We start from the raw sequence: 19,471 nt of genomic DNA, 5'->3' as shown, positions 1-19,471 counted from the left end.
TATTTGCCCAGTTTTTCGGTTCCGGCGTGCGGAGCTCCCTTACTAGGCAGCCATTCCGCTACGCGCCGTAGCCACGCCCCAAGTATTTTAAGATTTACATTGGAAAATTTGAAACTATTTTTTTAAATCTGGATAGGATCTGAAAATTACAGAACGAATCAGCCAGCTACATGTAACAGTAGTGCACATTCATTTGACTGTTGCAAGACCGTTTGTGGTGAGCATTTGGGCAGGCAAACAAGTTCAACCAGTACTTAAAAGCAGAAAATAGAAACAAGTAGACTAGTGGCAAGACATAGGAGATCTCAGAGACTGAGGCAAGCATTAACTTGTAGCCACGTTGGTAAGCGGATGGAGAGACTGTTGTCACTGTCCCAATGTTCTGTGCATATGTTGTGTTGCACCGTAACGCATGTTTCTTTTTTTAACAAGATTTAGATGGCTGAGTTCACTCAATCTGGAATCAGCTGCTGTTACTGTGAACCTTGGGTTAGCAGGGTGTGAAAAGCACTTATGTAATTGCTCATCTATTTTGCTTTTCATCCTACACACAATCGAATTTGGAGAGGAGGGAGAAGCTAATCTCCCACCCCACTTTCTGCACCAAAGAGCACTGATTTGCTGAGCTTATGGCTTTTTGTGTGTACGGTAGAGGTGGTGGAACATTAGAGAAACAAGTGTTGAAGGACTCAGTCCCATTTCTAATGTGATGGTGGGGCCTACAAAAAGGACTGCTTTGCTCGTGGTCATGTGTAGGAGCGAGGTTAGAGAAGTGTGAAGCAGCCTTTAGCTTCCAGCCTTCCACATCTGTCTTCACAGAAGTGTGATCTGCTTTTTAGTTGAGAATAGCTCATGAAAGGATGGATGTGTTGTGGTTCTCTTCGCCCTTTGTAGGTCTCGTCTAGGCAGCGCGCATGCACTGCTCTAGGAGGGCCTTTAGCCATCGGTCTTCACTTTTGAAGCACTGAACTCGTGCTTGTGGTCGCATCCACCTTGCGGGAGCGAGCAGCGGCGCCGCCACGTTAATTACAAACATATGGCCACTGCTCGCTCCCGCGAGGTGGATGCCGCCACAAGCACAAGTGCAGTGCTTCAAAAGTGAAGAATGCTTGTTTACCCTGAGTTTGTTCTGCTTTTAGCAGCACACGGAGCGTCAGTACGTTGCTCCTGGTTTCAGTGATGCCAAGAGGCATTGCAGCCCCTCCCATTCCCCCTCTTGTGCCAACGGTTTCAACAGTTTATTTTAATAAAAATAATTGGTATGTGAATACACTTCTGTACACCCGCTGTCTGTTTCCTTTTTTTGCGTGCTTTTGAACTTTTAGCAAAGTGGCTATGACGCTTGCATAATCTTTTGCTTAAACTCCACCCATTTGGACATGCGTGTTCGCGTAAGACGTTGTCTTGCAGGAGGGGCCAGGAACTCACAGGATGCTGACATTTAAAGGACAACAACTACAATCTGTGGTTGACATTTACTTCCGGGTAGAGCGATTTCACAGTGGAGCATGCTGGAATATTTCCCAGCAAGGGCAGGTGATTTCAGATGTGCTGCTGAGAGCTCAGGTCACACCAGATTACAAGGTGCGAGTGATACTATCTCAAACAGGTAGGCATGTTGCCAGCCACTACAACATTATGAACGCTATTCAGCTCAGAAAGCAATTTTTCTTCCTCTGAGAACCACCACGCTGAATAGTTTTCAAAATAAAATACTTAAAGGGCTAACCCTGTTTACGTTTTAACTTGCACAGATTTTCTTTTATAATGGAAAGATTTAATCTGAATGGGTGATGCTTAAATAAACTCTGTTGAGGGGCACAATGTACATACCTATATGGTGTTTGAGCGCTCTTCATCCCGATGATTAATTTTCTGATCAGTCAGGTCACCATTGTGTATCAGTGACTGGCACATAATGCGATTTTGTGAAGCTGTATGACTCGATCGCATGCGTCCAAGCATTTATTGTCTGCGTAAAACACAGAGTTTAGTGGAAAAGTATTTAATTCAGGGAGTCAGTAGTCCTATGTTCTGTTGAACAAGATGAGCAGCATGTTTTCCCATGTGAGTGTTTAGTATATTTTGTAATTATTAGAGCAAATGTATTGTTTAAAGCACTGGCCACTGTAGTATGTCTCTGTATTAATCCAACCCACCCTTCGATCTGCTGGAGAAGGGATGCTGTAGTAACAGCTTATCAGCGTGTCTGAGACTGACTAAGGGGAGGGGATGAACTTTCTTGCTTACCAGAAAAAGTTTATCTGCAAATATATGCAACTTATAAAATATATCACAGTCTTACATAGTTATTATGAATCACGTTCATGTTTGCAAAGTAAGAATTTATTGTGCGAGCCAGAAGTACAATCCTGTCTAGATGTACTTCAAAGAAATGTGTTTAACTTTAAGAAAAAGCTTCCCAGCTATTTCCTCCTCTCTGTTCCCTCCACCACCTCTCCGTGCCCACTACCACCTCCCAATATGCCCACCACCACCACCACCTCTCTATGCCCACCACCACCTCCTCTCTATGCCCACCACCACCTCCTCTCTATGCCCACCACCACCTCCTCTCTGTGCCCTCCACCACCTCCTATCTCTGTGCCCTCCACCACCTCCTATCTCTGTGCCCTCCACCACCTCCTATCTCTGTGCCCTCCACCACCTCCTATCTCTGTGCCCTCCACCACCTCCTATCTCTGTGCCCTCCGGCTCCTATCTCTGTGCCCTCCGGCTCCTCTCTCTGTGCCCTCCGGCTCCTCTCTCTGTGCCCTCCGGCTCCTCTCTCTGTGCCCTCCGGCTTCTCTCTCTGTTCCCTTTCGCCTTCTCTCTCTGTGCCCTCCGGCTCCTCTCTCTGTGCCCTCCGGCTCCTCTCTCTGTGCCCTCCGGCTCCTCTCTCTGTGCCCTCCGGCTCCTCTCTCTGTGCCCTCCGGCTCCTCCGGCTCCTCTCTCTGTGCCCTCCGGCTCCTCTCTCTGTGCCCTCCGGCTCCTCTCTCTGTGCCCTCCGGCTCCTCTCTCTGTGCCCTCCGGCTCCTCTCTCTGTGCCCTCCGGCTCCTCTCTCTGTGCCCTCCGGCTCCTCTTTCTTTGTTCCCCTCCGGCTCCTCTCTCTGTGCCCTCCGGCTCCTCTCTCTGTGCCCTCCGGCTCCTCTCTCTGTGCCCTCCGGCGCCTCTCTCTGTGCCCTCCGGCTCCTCTCTCTGTGCTCCTCTCTCTGTGCCCTCCAGCTCCTGTCTCTATGCCCTCCAGCTCCTCTCTCTGTGCGCTCCTCCACCTCCTACCTCTGTGCGCTCCTCCACCTCCTAACTCTGTGCCCTCCACCGCCTCCTATCTCTGTGCCCTCCACCACCTCTCTGTGCCCTCCTGTGCCCTCCACCACCTCTGTGCCCTCCACCACCTCTCTGTGCCCTCCACCACCTCTCTGTGCCCTCCACCACCTCTCTGTGCCCTCCATCACCTCTCTGTGCCCTCCACCACCTCTCTGTGCCCTCCAGCTCCTCTCTGTGCCCTCCTGCTCTTCTCTCTGCGCCCTCTAGCTCCGTGCCCTCCAACTCCTCTCTCTGTGCCCTCCAGCTCCTCTCTCTGCGCCCTCCAGCTCCTCTCTCTGCGCCCTCCACCACCTCCTATCTCTGCGCCCTCCACCACCTCCTATCTCTGTGCCCTCCACCACCTCCTATCTCTGTGCCCTCCACCACCTCCTATCTCTGTGCCCTCCACCACCTCCTATCTCTGTGCCCTCCACCACCTCCTATCTCTGTGCCCTCCGGCTCCTCTCTCTGTGCCCTCCGGCTCCTCTCTCTGTGCCCTCCGGCTCCTCTCTCTGTGCCCTCCAGCTCCTGTCTCTGTGCCCTCCAGCTCCTGTCTCTGTGCCCTCCAGCTCCTGTCTCTGTGCCCTCCAGCTCCTGTCTCTGTGCCCTCTAGCTCCTGTCTCTGTGCCCTCCAGCTCCTGTCTCTGTGCGCTCCTCCACCTCCTACCTCTGTGCACTCCTCCACCTCCTAACTCTGTGCCCTTCACCGCCTAACTCTGTGCCCTTCACCGCCTCCTATCTCTGTGCCTTTCACCGCCCCTCTGTGCCCTCCAGCTCCCCTGTGCCCTCCAGCTCCCCTGTGCCCTCCAGCTCTTCTCTCTGCGCCCTCCAGCTCTTCTCTCTGCGCCCTCCAGCTCTTCTCTCTGCGCCCTCCAGCTCTTCTCTCTGCGCCCTCCAGCTCCTCTCTCTGCGCCCTCCAGCTCCTCTCTCTGCGCCCTCCAGCTCCTCTCTCTGCGCCCTCCGGCTCCTCTCTCTGCGCCCTCCGGCTCCTCTCTCTGCGCCCTCCAGCTCATCTCTGTGCCCTCCAGCTCATCTCTGTGCCCTCCACCACCTCCTATCTCTGTGCCCTCCACCACCTCCTATCTCTGTGCCCTCCAGGTCCTCTCTGTCTCCCCCAGGTCCTCTCTGTCTCCCCCAGGTCCTCTCTCTGTCTCCCCCAGGTCCTCTCTCTGTCTCCCCCAGGTCCTCTCTCTGTCCCCTCCAGGTCCTCTCTCTGTCCCCTCCAGGTCCTCTCTCTGTCCCCTCCAGGTCCTCTCTCTGTCCCCTCCAGGTCCTCTCTCTGTCCCCTCCGGCTCCTCTCTCTGTGCCCTCCGGCTCCTCTCTCTGTGCCCTCCAGCTCCTCTCTCTGTGCCCTCCAGCTGCTCTCTCTGTGCTCCTCTCTCTGTGCTCCTCTCTCTGTGCTCCTCTCTCTGTGCTCCTCTCTCTGTGCTCCTCTCTCTGTGCTCCTCTCTCTGTGCTCCTCTCTCTTTGCCCCTCTCTCTGTGCCCTCCAGGTCCTCTCTCTGTGCCCTCCGGCTCCTCTCTCTGTGCCCTCCGGCTCCTCTCTCTGTGCCCTCCGGCTCCTCTCTCTGTGCCCTCCGGCTCCTCTCTCTGTGTTCCCTCCGGCTCCTCTCTCTGTGTTCCCTCCGGCTCCTCTCTCTGTGTTCCCTCCGGCTCCTCTCTCTGTGTTCCCTCCGGCTCCTCTCTCTGTGTTCCCTCCGGCTCCTTTCTCTGTGTTCCCTCCGGCTTCTCTCTCTGTGCCCTCCGGCTTCTCTCTCTGTGCCCTCCGGCTCCTCTCTCTGTGCTCCTCTCTCTATGCTCTCTGTGCCCTCCAGCTCCTCTCTCTGTGCCCTCCAGCTCCTCTCTCTGTGCCCTCCAGCTCCTCTCTCTGTGCCCTCCAGCTCCTCTCTCTGTGCCCTCCAGCTCCTCTCTCTGTGCCCTCCAGCTCCTCTCTCTGTGCCCTCCAGCTCCTCTCTCTGTGCCCTCCAGCTCCTGTCTCTGTGCCCTCCAGCTCCTGTCTCTGTGCCCTCCAGCTCCTGTCTCTGTGCCCTCCAGCTCCTGTCTCTGTGCCCTCCAGCTCCTGTCTCTGTGCCCTCCAGCTCCTGTCTCTGTGCCCTCCAGCTCCTGTCTCTGTGCCCTCTAGCTCCTGTCTCTGTGCCCTCCAGCTCCTGTCTCTGTGCCCTCCAGCTCCTGTCTCTGTGCCCTCCAGCTCCTGTCTCTGTGCCCTCTAGCTCCTGTCTCTGTGCCCTCTAGCTCCTGTCTCTGTGCCCTCTAGCTCCTGTCTCTGTGCCCTCCAGCTCCTGTCTCTGTGCCCTCCAGCTCCTGTCTCTGTGCGCTCCTCCACCTCCTACCTCTGTGCACTCCTCCACCTCCTAACTCTGTGCCCTTCACCGCCTAACTCTGTGCCCTTCACCGCCTCCTATCTCTGTGACTTTCACCGCCCCTCTGTGCCCTCCAGCTCTTCTCTCTGCGCCCTCCAGCTCTTCTCTCTGCGCCCTCCAGCTCTTCTCTCTGCGCCCTCCAGCTCTTCTCTCTGCGCCCTCCAGCTCTTCTCTCTGCGCCCTCCAGCTCCTCTCTCTGCGCCCTCCAGCTCCTCTCTCTGCGCCCTCCAGCTCTTCTCTCTGCGCCCTCCAGCTCCTCTCTCTGCGCCCTCCAGCTCCTCTCTCTGCGCCCTCCAGCTCCTCTCTCTGCGCCCTCCAGCTCCTCTCTCTGCGCCCTCCAGCTCCTCTCGGTGTTCCCTCCACCACCCCTCTCGGTGTGCCTCCACCACCCCCTCTCTCTGTGCCCTCCAGCTCCTCCTCTCTGTGTGCCACTAGCTGCTCTGTCTGTGCCCTCCACCACTTCCTGTCTCTGTGCCCTCCACCACCTGTGCTCTCTATGCCCCCAGCTCCTCTCACTGTGCCCTCCGGCTCCGCTCTCTGTGCCCTCCATGACCTGGGCTCTCCAAAAAACAAATTATACATTTGATTCGCTGGTGCAGCAAGAGAATTATCAACTACGGTAGAACTGATTGGCTAGGTGGCCTCACTTCCATTTTTTTAAAATTAAATATTTGTATTGAATTTGAACAATATCAAATCACTTATATAATCGAAAGATGTTTGGCATATGTCATCATACATAGCAGTCATCCATTTAATACAGTTATTGCAATTAGGGTGCATTATGACTTCTCTGTTCTGTACGTTGAGGACACACATAGATCTCTTTGATGAGCATTCCACTTTTTATCCCATTTTTTCGGGCACCCTCTTATTTTGAACATCTCTTTCTCCGCAATCATGGATTTGTCGTATTCCCTGACCCACATCCGGAGCGAGGGGCACTTCCATTTCTGACTGGTGGCCTCTGCTTGCCGCTGGACGTGTCTGGTTGGTGGCGACGGTGGACAATTGATCATTTAGTTGCTTGACTTTTGTGCTGCAGGCTACCGCAGTTCAAGGGGTCTTTTGTGTGCGATGTACGCAAATTTAAGGGTGATAGGTAAGCTTTGTGCAGCCTCCTACTGGATCAATTCGAATACCATGTCCGAATTCCTGTTCATTTAAACACTGCCTGTATTTCCAGCATATTATTTGTTTAGGACTAAATCAAGGAAGTCAGCTTGTGTGTTTTCTAGGTTTAAAATGTGAGCAAGTTTAGAAAATACATATTTAATATTATGGAAGTACTAACTAAAGGTCGACAAACTATTGTCCAGCTCGAGCCAGGTTCAAGGTCCTTTTAAAACCTTGAGGCCAAAGCAAGCCGAGATTTCATGGTATGGTATGTGCCCCTTCCAGTAGGTAGCGCTGCTGACTCTAGATAATGGAGAACTAGGTTATGATCCAGGCCTTGGCTGACCATCGTGTAAATCAGTGCAAAACATTGGCATAGCCAATAGGTCATGCTTTTGGGACCTTATAAGTATTTAGTTATGCAGCACAATATCCTTGGTGCAATATCAACCGTTGCATTGCTAAACACTTATAAGGTTCCATAGGCGAGACCTATTGGCTATGTCAATGCTTGTTTTGTTTGATACAGAAAAAGAGAGAAATATTGGGTATTTTGCAGTCCGTCCCTGTAAGCAGTACAATTTGGAGAGGCGTTTGGAGGACGACATATCTACCAAATGACTCGGAGTGATTGAGAAGCCTATCTCCTTTTGGGAATCCTCAGCTCCCTGCATCAGCGCGCACACACACGCATTACTATTAGTGTGGGTTTGTTATACCCTAGCCTGTTACAGAAAATATGGACAAGAAACTTCATGATTATAATGTGGACTCTAGAATTGCACATTAGATGTTATGGTTAATCATAATCTACATAGGTGCTTTTCTATAAGAAAACAATCTATTAATCACATCATCTCTTTTATGACAGTGTGTCCAAGAAACTTTATTAAGCCCAATAGGGCTTGTATGTGAAAGATATTTTTTGAGGCAATACACAATACAACATTGTAGACAATCATGTAAAGCAATAAAATATGTAACAAGTAAATACCGTCCCCGGGTGTGCTAGCGCTGGGTGGGGGGTGGAATCACACTACAGATAGATGGATGTATGGTTATTAAAGCAATTTATGAGTTAGCTGTGGTTAGTATTCCTTCTTGTTCTTCACTATCTTAATGCTAAGGCACAAACAAAGTTTTAATTTGAAAATTGTCTTTAATATATAATAGACACCATTTGAGTACCTTGAGAGGTACTGCCAAAGAGTTACAGTGTTATCTTCTGTTTTAACGTGTGATTTAGTGATTATAATGTACAAAGTGAATAGCTCTCTCCTCTTTATTTTTGAATTATTGATTTCTAGTTTTTCTCCATTTCAGATTTTATATGTGTCAGTTCGTTGGTTACTACTTGGGAAAAAACTGTTACTGAGGGAAGTTCCACTGCGCTTGCTGAAAATCCTCTAAAGAAAAGATATTTAAAGAAGAAAACTGGACAGCCACACAGAGCTTCCAATCTATACTCAGTGAGAAATGCTATGAATAGCCATCTATCAACTACAGATTCAGATGCAAGTTCTGATGAAACCAATGCATTGATGAAAGAAAAGTGTTTACCGTCCATTGTTTTGTGCGATCCGAAAGAATGTCTTGCAAGTTTTGGGGTGGAGCCGCAAACAGAAATGGAGAAGAGCCTCCCTAGCAGCACCATCAATTTAGAAAGTGTTAAAAGAAACATTCCAGGCTTCAATTTTGGAACTTCAAGTGATCTCTCACTTCTCAATACCATGGACAATTCTCCCTTTGACCTGTGTCAGGTCCTGCTATCATTGTTAGAAAAAGTTTGTATAATTGATTTGAATTTGAATCGTAATTCTCCATTGGTAGCAAGTGTGGTACCAACTTTAACAGACTTCTTGTCTGGGTTTGGAGGCGGTTACAACATCAGTGACTTAACGGAAGCTGAAAGGGTTTCTGCTGGCTGGACAGAAGAGCCGATAGCTTTAGTTCAGCGGATGATTTTTAGAACAGTGTTACATGTATTATCTGTTAACATTATGAGCTTACAAACCATGCCTGATGATTTGAGAAACAATATGACTAATTTGGTTACATCGACTTTAAAAATCAAAGCATGTTTGGAAAAACAGTCCTATCCATTTGCTGCAAAACAAATGGAAATCTCGGAGGCTAGTCAGCAGAATTTCACGGTTTCCAAGTGCCGTCACACATGCCTTTTGTTATCTGAACTTTTGGAAGGAATTTTACAAATTTTGTTTTGTTGCCTGCAGACTGCTTCTTCAAATTCCTTCTATTTCAGCCAAGCCATAGATCTAGTTCATGAGTTTATACAACTCCGGGGGTTAGAGCTCTTTGAAACAGCAGTGCTGCAAATGGAATGGTTATCTGCAAAAGATGAAGATCCTTTCATTCAGCCTTCAGAGCATGTTAAATATTTGATATCCAGCATTATAAAAATAATTGGAACAATTAAAAAAGTGAAAGCAGAACAACTGCATCAAACCATGTGTACAAGAAGGAGACACAGACGATGTGAATATTCACATTTTAGGCACCACCACAGAGATATTTCTGGACTTCCATTGTCTGCTTTTAGAAATCTAGCTTTCAAAAACTCTTTTGATGAAATTGGTAATGGAGAGTTGTGTTATCCTGACCGATGTTGCAGTATTGCTGTATGTGCACAGCAATGTCTGCGCTTACTCCAACATGTTTCTTTGACTAGCACGTACATGCAGCTTCTTGCAGGTATTCAGGATGTGGGAATATGCTGCTGCATGGACCCCAAGACTGTCATTGCCCCACTTCTTCATGTATTTCAGTTACCTATACTGAAAAATGTTCAGAAGCGTATTGTGGACATACTTAACAAATTTCTCTTGGACCAGTTAGGTGGTGGAGAGGTTTCTACAAAAATAAAACCTGCAACTTGCAACATTTGTACCATTGACATGGATCAACTTGAAGAATTTGAAGATTTTCATGAAACGATCACAGATGTTGAACCAGCTGCACGCTGTTCTTATCATAGGTTTCAAGGAATCTTGCCTAATAGTGGTCCTGGTGACATATTTTTGAAGTGGGATGCTCTGCAGTCTTATCAGGCTGTTGTGTTTGGAGAGGACAACCAGCTCAGTGAGCAAATTTCAAGCCACATTTGCCACTTGGTTTTGAAAGGAAATTCCCTTTTTCAGTGGAAGCTTTATATTTATATATTTAAACCAGTCCTACAAAGAGCAGTTGAATTAGTTCATCATTCACAGCTGCTCAATGTAAACATGTCCTGTGAAAATGTATGCAGATATCACAGCAAGTGTTTGCCTCCAGAAGTGCTGCAAACGTATTTGCAAGTGTTGCCCACATTACTCCAAATCAGGTTTGGCAATTCCTTTTACCTTTTCAACATATTTACTGTGGATTTAATGTGCACCGAAATTGATAGTTTTAATTCAATTTACTGTTTAAATTGCAGGTAGCGCTAGTGTGATTGCAAAGCATTGTACTAAAAGCTGCATTGTGACCCTCATTGTTTCAATTAAAATGCCCAAAAACTAAGTAATTTGCTGTGCTAAATAAATGCCTTGAGCATTTTATTTACTTATTTTACATAATGACAAAAACCATAAGTAGTATTAGGGCGGTTTACAATGAAATTGAATGTCGTACATGACCGCAATAGCAAAACTGTACAGCAGGGTTCCAAGCCAAGTAGGAATCGTTACAAGCCAAGTTATACACCAAAGAGTAAAAGAAGACCGATACCAAGGTGAGGTGCTTATTTTAGTGATGGGGGAATGAGTTAATTCAGGTAAATGTAGAAGAGGTTTGTATTTGGATATTTTCTAAAGGAAATCAAAGAGGTGTTTGTACTGAGATCAAGAGGAGTTCCAGAAAAAGGTGGCTCACTGGGCAAGGAGTGTTTCTGAACAACAGACGTTTTAAGCCCGGCAAATTCAGGTAGTGTGGGCTTTCGGTTGTAAAGTTCACACGTACTCTTTGGCTTCCTGGGATGGCGAGGAGGTTGGAGAGGTATGAGTGTGTTCATGGGGAAGGCTTTATTAGTGAGGCAGAATAGTTTAGGTTTAAATCTTTTTATTGAAATAGATCCCATCATAGGAAATGGATAGATTTTTTTCACGGAATTACTCATAGATGCGCTAATTTACTGATCCTATGACTCCTCCTACCCCCTATTTCCCTCCCAAAGGAAGTCCACCAGTCCATTGGGGAACTGTGTTCCCCTTGCAGCAGCTTTCAGGTTCCATTGTAGGGTAAAATGAATCCTCTATCGCTGTGAAGTTTCTTTGGGCAGGCTGTCCACAAAAGCATTGGCTGGCAGAGTCCACCTGCGAGAACACAAATTGCTTGTCTCCGAAGTCCGCCCTGACAGGGAAGCCAGCTGAGGCTGTAATACCTCTTGTTGCCAATTGATGCTTAAATTCCAGGGGGCACATTTCTTGGCAAGCATTTCTGTATTCAGATCTAGGTAAAGAGAAGCTATAACTCACCAAGTATCACCTTCCCTCCCATAACTGTTGCTCATAAGACTTTACCCTTCCGTTTTGTGTTTTGTAGAGTAACCAAATCAGTGCCCCTAGTTTCAGCCTAGTTTCCTACAGATCTTTTCTCCAGTCTGGTGACTTTTAGATCCTCTGTGCTTCTAGAATTTAATCATGCTGTCACCTTTGCCAATCTTCTCACAGTCTTCTTTGAGGGTGCATTAGTCTCCCTCACTTGGAAGGGGGGTACAGTTCTGATGGGAACAAAGCCAAAGATAACGTAGAGCCATCTCAAATGGGCTTTGCAAGAATGTCTAGCTTATAGTAGGAATGTACACCATAAGTATGAGGAACCTTTAAAGGTAGAACACTATAGCTTTTCTGAGCCATACTTAGGACATTTGACCTTTCACTTGTGAAATAAATATAACATTTTCCACATTAATAATTCTTAGTTAGCTATTTGAGAAATCATACTTTTATTTTATAATTTTATATTTGAAATTATTTTTATAGCACATCATAGGTTATATAGTTTGTGAGTTTTCAGCCGCACCCCACTCAAGAGTACGTATATAGTCTTTAGCGTCGAGCAAAATCTGTTGGTGCAAAAATCGACACTAAACATCAGGATCAGTTTCCGCTTCTCTCTACGGCACATTTGTTCTTTATGATTCCCAATAGTCTTTCCAGTGTGCCTTTGGGTGCACTGTTTCTTAATACTCATCTGTTACTGCACTACAATACGCCAGGTCCCGTAACGAATTCGAAACGGCAGGGGACCTGGGACACATTTGCTGCATTGCCATGTGAACTTTATGGGACGTAGTGTACGTGTACCCCCGTAGCGCAATCTTGGGGGAGGGTGTGATCTTAAATTCAACAATCCTGCTTTATGACCCAAAAACCTCTTAACAATATTCTGACATTCGGGGGCAAGCCCATGCAATGTGTAGGTAGGCGGTGTTGATTGCTTTGCACTTTTTACACTTAAGTGTTTCTTTTGATGAATTTAGCAATGTGCTCTGGTGTACAGTATAGGCACTGTAAACATTTAAAGTTTATGCCTGTAATTAAAAAGCATCCCCTTGACTTGTGCAGCCACAACATCGGCATTTTTCTGGAAAGGGCCGACCCTCATCTACTTCACATGCTTGTATTCCGGTGCTACACCTGCATGGGCTATTTCTGTGTACATAAAAGAGATTGTTATCCTTGCTGTGTCCCTTTGAATCATTTCAGTTAGGGCATGCAAGTTCAGCTGGGGTTTAAGGGAAAATTGAAAATGCCGAATGTGCCTTCGGCCTCAGTGAGGAGTACCTCTATAGCACGAGTGCGGTATCCTCTTAGATTTTTAAATTGTTACAAGCTCATAAACATGCCATTCGCGAGTAGGTGGCTCAATATCTGCAGTCCCAGCTTCTTTAAAAAATTTGCACTTGCTTGCTCTAGCAATGGAGAAAGTAAGGGGTTGTGCGTTAAACTCAAGAAGGGTGTTATAAGGAATGTCTTCTCCCATATACTTGGCAATTGCCCAGCCTCCACTATCAATTATGATGGATCCGTTGGCTTCCTGCGTAACACTGTTGTAAGCAGGTACGTCCTAGCTAGCCTCTTTCTGCTTTGAAATGTACATGAGAGGTCGAGGCATTAAACCAACACTTGGTATTGTTTACCTGTGTGATTATGTTGTGGATATGGATCCAACAGTTCAAGTACCCTCTCTGTTCATAGGCCGGGTTCACACTTCACATCTAATATAAGACTGTTTGTCACCCCAGATCAATACAAAAGGGGATGATGGACGGAGCGTTTGAGCAAATCAAACACTCACCCCCAGTCAACTGATCTGGGTTTAATCCATCACCATTCTTTAGCTCACTCTGCCACCCCAGTTCAGACATGGCCATATGCAAATCAGTCTGACCCTGTGCCTCATGGGAACAGTCCTGCCCGAACTGCCAAGCCATGTCTTCCCTGGACCGGAAACAAGCATCCTGGGACCGGTTTCGGATTCATAATCCTCATCAGCCAGGCTATCTTGAATCCAGTGGCAAAGTGAGCAAGGAACCCACGTCTGAGCATACCCTGCCAACTTAGGGCGAACAAAGCGATACAAAAGGGGATGATGGACGGATCGTTTGAGCAAATCAAACACTCACCCCCAGTCAACTGATCTGGGTTTAATCCATCACCATTCTTTAGCTCAGTCTGCCACCCCAGTTCAGACATGGCCAGACGTGAGTCCCATGCTCTCCACACCACTGGAGTCAAGCTATCCTGGCTGAAGACGGCTGATAGCCAGAAACCGGTCCTAGGATGCTTGATTCCGGTCCAGGAAAGACATGGCTTGGCAGTTCGGGCTGGACTGTCCCCATGAGGCACAGGGTCAAGGCTGATTTGCATATGGCCATGTCTGAACTCGGGTGGTGTGGAGTGCAAAAAAACGATGGATTTGGGCCCAGATCTCTGTACTGGGGTGAATGTATGCCATTGTTCTGCATTCTTTCCATCAACTGTGGTTTTTGCATTTGTCACCCCGAGTGGGATGGGTATGCTCAGACGTGAGTGCCATGCTCTCCACACCACTGGAGTCAAGCTATCCTGGCTGAAGACGGCTGATAGCCAGAAACCGGTCCTAGGATGCTTGATTTCGGTCCAGGAAAGACATTGCTTGGCAGTTCGGGCTGGATTGTTCCCATGAGGCACAGGGTCAAGGCTGATTTGCATATGGCCATGTCTGAACTGGGGTGGTGTGGAGTGCAAAAAAACGATGGATTTGGGCCCAGATCTCTGTACTGGGGTGAGTGTATGACATTGTTCTGCATTCTGTCCATCAACTGTGGTTTTTCCATTTGTCACCCCGAGTGAGATGGGTATGCTCAGACGTGAGTCCCATGCTCTCCACACCACTGGAGTCAAGCTACCCTGGCTGAAGATGGCTGATAGTCAGAAACCGGTCCTAGGATGCTTGATTCCGGTCCAGGAAAGACATGGCTTGGCAGTTCGGGCTGGACTGTTCCCATGAGGCACAGGGTCAAGGCTGATTTGCATATGGCCATGTCTGAACTGGGGTGGTGTGGAGTGCAAAAAAACGATGGATTTGGGCCCATATCTCTGTACTGGGGTGAATGTATGACATAGTTATGCGTTCTGTCCATCAACTGTGGTTTTTGCATTTGTCACCCCAGATCGGCCTGGTGAGTAACCGTTGCAGCTGCCGAAAAGACTCTAAAAATGTATACAGGAAGCACAAAAATTTCTGCAGTATAACCATCTTCACTATTGATACTTGCCCAAGCACCAACAAAGGGAGTTTCAGCCTTTGCTCGACTCTAGTTCTGAATTCCTTCAGGGTCACCCCATAATTTTTCCTCACCTACTCAGTTATATTTCCAGTTATTTGGACAACCAAATACCTCACTGTTGCAAAGAAGAGATGTACATGGTAACTTGAAGGGTCTTCTTTATTCCGTCTAAACACTATCACAGGTTCCAGTCAGCTGTGGAATGTTCAACACATTCTCGCCTGGTATGTACCAATGGAGTGGAGGGCAAGGGGGTGGCGGGACATGCCAAGTGCGGATTTCAACACATGTCCTTACATAGGGAAGGAAAAGGTGGGAAAGGAAAGGGGGAAGGGTGATGCGGGGATATAAGGCAGTTGCAATACTACCTACAAACTTTGCAGATGAGATTGCACACACTTGGGTCAAAGGAACCCACGTTAAGTAACCAGAGGAACACAGAAAAACAGTTTCATGCAGTACAATAAACTTTTGTGGTTTTCATGTGATACAATAATCTTTTGTCCACCTAGCCATGGACGTAGACCTTGAGGATCTCCTAGGAGCAACGCCTGCACTTCCACCCCTTTGAGCATCGACTTGAGGGTCCGATACTTCCCTATGAGGAACATCATGCTCCAGGTTTGCCCATTTGCAGGCTGAACTACATCTCTTCCCACTTTGATTACCTTCATGGGTTATGAGAACCTTATGGCCTCCATTCTGCATGGTTTGGGAAGGTCCACACAAATCCAATCACCTTTTCTGACCGTACAGATTTAACATGTTTATTTACAACATACCTGACCTTATACTTAGATTGGTGATCAGCCGCTCTTTTACGATTCGTCACGATTCACAGCACAAGTGTTCTGTCTTTTTAGACGAGGTGAGAGTCTGATTTTGGGAACCCTACCCTTTAATGAACTAAAGGGAGACATCCCTGTGACCAAGTTAGGGGTTTGGTTGATAGGCCCAAAATGTGTCTTGCAACGTGTCTTCCGCCGAGATACCTAAGATCTCTGCAGGCTGTAGACACTCTTTTACTAGGCGGTTCATGCGTTCTACCAACCTGTTGGCACGGGGACAATATAGGGCCGCTTTGTGATAGATGATGCCCATTTCTGATAAGAGTTCTGTCATGTTTTCCGATGTAAATTGCACCCCATTATCAGTTACAAGGATGTCCGGGATACCTTCCTCAAAGGATACATCCCTCAGAAAGCTTATAAGTACCTTCGTGTTTATCTGGTGCACACACTTATAAACCACCCACCGAGTGTGGTAGTCCACCATGACCTGTATGATTCATTCCTTCGCGGTTTTGAGGTTGAGGGGACAGATTATGTCAAGGGCTAGTTTGGACCATGGACTATCTGGCACAGTAACAGTGGGGGGGTCCTTGCTTGCTGTATTTTTTCTGAGCGCTTGCACTCAAGACAGTCCCTCACTGTGTGTTCAGCCATGGTATCCATCCCTGGCCACCAGTAATACAATCTTATTTTGTTTTTTTGTAAGCTACGCCCCTAGTGACCAATATGGGCTAAATCCACAATTTTTTGTCTAAGTGCTACAGGTGGAACAATTTTCTCTTCTCTACAAACCGTCCCCTCTTGAATGTTCAGTTCCAGTTTTATATCCCAGAAACCGCTCAATGGAGTGGCGATCTTACATTTCTCCTTAGGCTACCCCTTAACAATAAGGCTTTTAAGGACCTTCATTTCCTCGTCATTTCGTAAGCACTCCTCCCATTCCTCTTTGCTTAGGCAAGACAATTTAAGAATCATTTAATCCGCTTCAAATAAGGTTGCCCAGTCTTCAACATCAGTAGTTGAGCGAGAAAGAAAAACAGGTAATACATTTTTTTAACCTGGCGTATACTTTACATTGAAATTGTACCCTTCCAGGCCCAAAATCCATCTTGCTATCCTAGGCGTGGTTTTTTCAGACCCCTTAGTTGGGAATGCATACATGAGGGGTTTGTGATCTGTCTTCACAGTGAAGGGAATACCCCAAAGAAAGAAGCGGAAATGTTTGATGGCCCATGCACATGCAAGCGCTTCTTTTTCGACCACGGAGTAATTCACTTCTGCTCCTTTCAGGGCGCGAGAAGCAAATGCAACCACTTCCTTGCCGTTGACGACCTGGTTGATACTTGCACCCAACCCTTTATTACTTGCGTCAGTGCACAGGACAGTGGGCTTAGTGGGATCGAATCTGCCCAACGATGGGCGGGAGGCAATGTTCACCTTCACTGTGATGAACGCCGCTTGACAATCTTCGTTCCACGCAAAAGGGGTCCTCAACTTGAGTAATGACCTCAACTGCTCCACAATACTAGCATAATTTCTGACAAACTTAGCGTAGTACTCAGATAACCCCAAGAATGATTTTAAGTCTTCAACACCCGCTGGAGCGGCTGTCCCCTGGATGGCTTCAACTAGGTCAACCTTTGGCTTTATTCCATCATGAGAAATAGTGGGACCTAGGTTCTCTACAGATCCTACCCCTATACGGCACTCGTCCTTCTTTAAGGTCAGGCCTGCTGCCTCACTTTGGTCAACACACTCCTCAAAATGGTGTCATGTTCTTCCAGATCTTTCCCATAAATGAGGATATCATCCTGGAAGCACAATGTATACGGGAGATCCTTAAGTACATGTTGCGTGATCCTCTGGAAGGCAGCAGCTGCTGAGGCCAACCCAAAGGACATTCGAATGTGCTAGAACGCCCCAAGCGGAGTTGTGAACGAGGTTAAGTGGCAGGAGTCAGGGTGTAGCTCAACGTGGTGGTAGGCGGACACGAGGTCTAACCCACTGAAACAACTCGCACCTTTGATTAGGGTAAGGACTGTGAGAAGTTGGCCTGATATGTGATGTCCACTATTCTAGTGGGCACCCTGTATCAGTCAAAACAACCCTTATGGTGATGGTTGTAAAGTCAACCTTCTAGACCAGCTATCCTAGTGGTAGCATGGAAAAAGCAGTCTTAGGCTAGTACTTCAGAGAGCATGTGAAGCCAATTGTTTTACCAAGGTATATATCAGATATATATGTATTTATTACTAACACAACCCCTCTGCACTCTTTATGAGTTCAGAGTTCGATACAGCACAAGTTACTCAATAAGCATACTATAAGTTGCACAAATACAATTCTGCCCTAAGGGGCCTCACGAACCATATACTAAGTAAGTGGTATAAGAACCACTTCAGGAAAGGTGAATAGGCCTAGGGCCTAGGAAATCGGTGGGGCTACACTGAGTAACCAAAGGCTAGGAAGCAGGAGTCCCACAGGATGCGTGTGCAGTGCCTAAACACACACGTGGGTTCTTATAGACTTTCAATGGGAGCATAAAGTTAACAAAGTAGTTGATTTTGGGCACTTCCGGATGGACTACGGGAAAACCCAGTTAAACTAGGACACTTGGATAGTTATTACCCACGGAGTACTCTAGTTACCTCACCCAGTGAAGCCAGGTGCATAGGTGTTATTTCGTGTCAGGTTTCGTCGACGAATCCTATGGAGAGCTGCACAAAGATGCTGCAGGCGACCAGGAGGAAGATGTCCGGATGGATCCAAGGGTGGATCGGAGAAGTGAAGAACCTGAAAGCAGAGGGGACAGAGTCTGGGTCACTAGCCAGTGACCAGGAAGGAACCAGGCGATGTTGAGATGCAAACAGGTGAAGAAGTGAAGCTTGTCTCTGTAGCCACGTGGACCAGGAGGCGTTGATGATGACCAGGAGCTGGATACGGACTGTCCCACAAAGGATCTCGCTGTTGGCGGTGTCTGCTTCCAGATTGGAGTCAACTAGCCTTGGCAAAGGCAACCCACGCAGGAAGGGAAGATCAGCTTCTGTTCAGACCAGCAAGGTCTGGGGAGCTTCCCCTTTACAGGAAAGCAGGAGCAAGCCCAGAGCAACCAGGCAAGCGGTGTTGATTCAAAAAGAAGTCTTCAGGAGGGCCACTAGGCAACGGGCTAGCAACCGCGAAGACGCGTCGAGGAGAAATGCAGGCACAGGCCCCACGCGGCACTCGTGGAGGGCTGAGCTTCGGTGCACTTACTGCTCTGGGTTGGGGCTTCTCAAGTCCCAATGCACAACTTCGAGGACGCTTCAGAAGCTGCACAGTTGGCAAAAAGCAGGTACTGCGGGGTGTCCGGTCCCACGTCTCTCATGTCCGCCACGGGTCTCAGCTTTACTGTGGATGTGGGTCGGAGTCAGAAGTCTGGAAGTCCAGAGACTGCGTCGCTAAGTCTTCGGGTTCCGGCGGGAGCGTCGACAAAGCAAACGGCAAGTCACTGTTTGCACAGGGTGGTCACTCCTTGACCACAAGGGAGATTCTTCAGTCTTCTAGTTGCAGTAGAATGTCGAAGGTCCAGAGTTTCGTTTCAGAGTTTCAGTTCAGGATAATCTAATGTCTCTAGACACAGCTCCTAGCTTTATACTAATCTAAGGGGCTGGATTACCTGCTAGGTCCCTCCTATGGGTGGAACCTGGGAAGGAGGTGGTTCCACCCATTTTCCCTTTGTCCTTTTTCGCGCCAGAGCTGGGGCTGGAGTGCCCCAGCAACTGGTTTGAACCGGGCTATGCATGGAGCACCTTGTGTGCCCTAGACAGTGTCTCATTTCTTTGAACCCACCCTGCCCCAATACACTATAGCCTGTCTGGGGAGGTGCTAGCACCTCACAAGGCAGGAAACTTATTGTCCAGGCCTCCCCTGCCGGAGTTTCGTCCAGCAGCAGGAGGTCAAAGCGTATGACACCTTGCACAACATGTTTTGAAAAAGCCAAACCAAAGTTAGCATTAACCGCGAGGATTATAATGCACTTAAGAGTATATGGTATGGCTATATCCTAGAACAGCTATAAGGACATGGTTCCGAAAGCTGCAGACAGGCTCAGCTCATGCTAGAGCATCATCTCACATAAAACCAAGCAC

At 47.8% G+C, this 19,471-nt stretch overlaps 1 protein-coding gene across 3 annotated transcripts in view; it reads left to right on the top strand.

Moving 5' to 3' along the window:
- LYST (lysosomal trafficking regulator) overlaps positions 1-19,471 on the top strand; it is a 4,348,576-nt gene that overhangs the window by 301,062 nt on the left and 4,028,043 nt on the right. For all 3 annotated transcript variants that reach the window (XM_086927077.1, XM_086927076.1, XM_086927078.1), the window contains exon 4: positions 8,106-10,122. In XM_086927077.1, coding sequence (XP_086783203.1) covers positions 8,106-10,122 — 2,017 coding nt within the window. The remainder of the gene's footprint in view (positions 1-8,105; positions 10,123-19,471) is intronic.

Source organism: Lissotriton vulgaris, chromosome 6 (assembly GCF_964263255.1).
Source record: "Lissotriton vulgaris chromosome 6, aLisVul1.2, whole genome shotgun sequence".
NCBI lineage: Eukaryota > Metazoa > Chordata > Amphibia > Caudata > Salamandridae > Lissotriton > Lissotriton vulgaris.
Note: the sequence above shows the minus strand (reverse complement) of the source record. Positions and strands in the feature narration are given on the sequence as shown.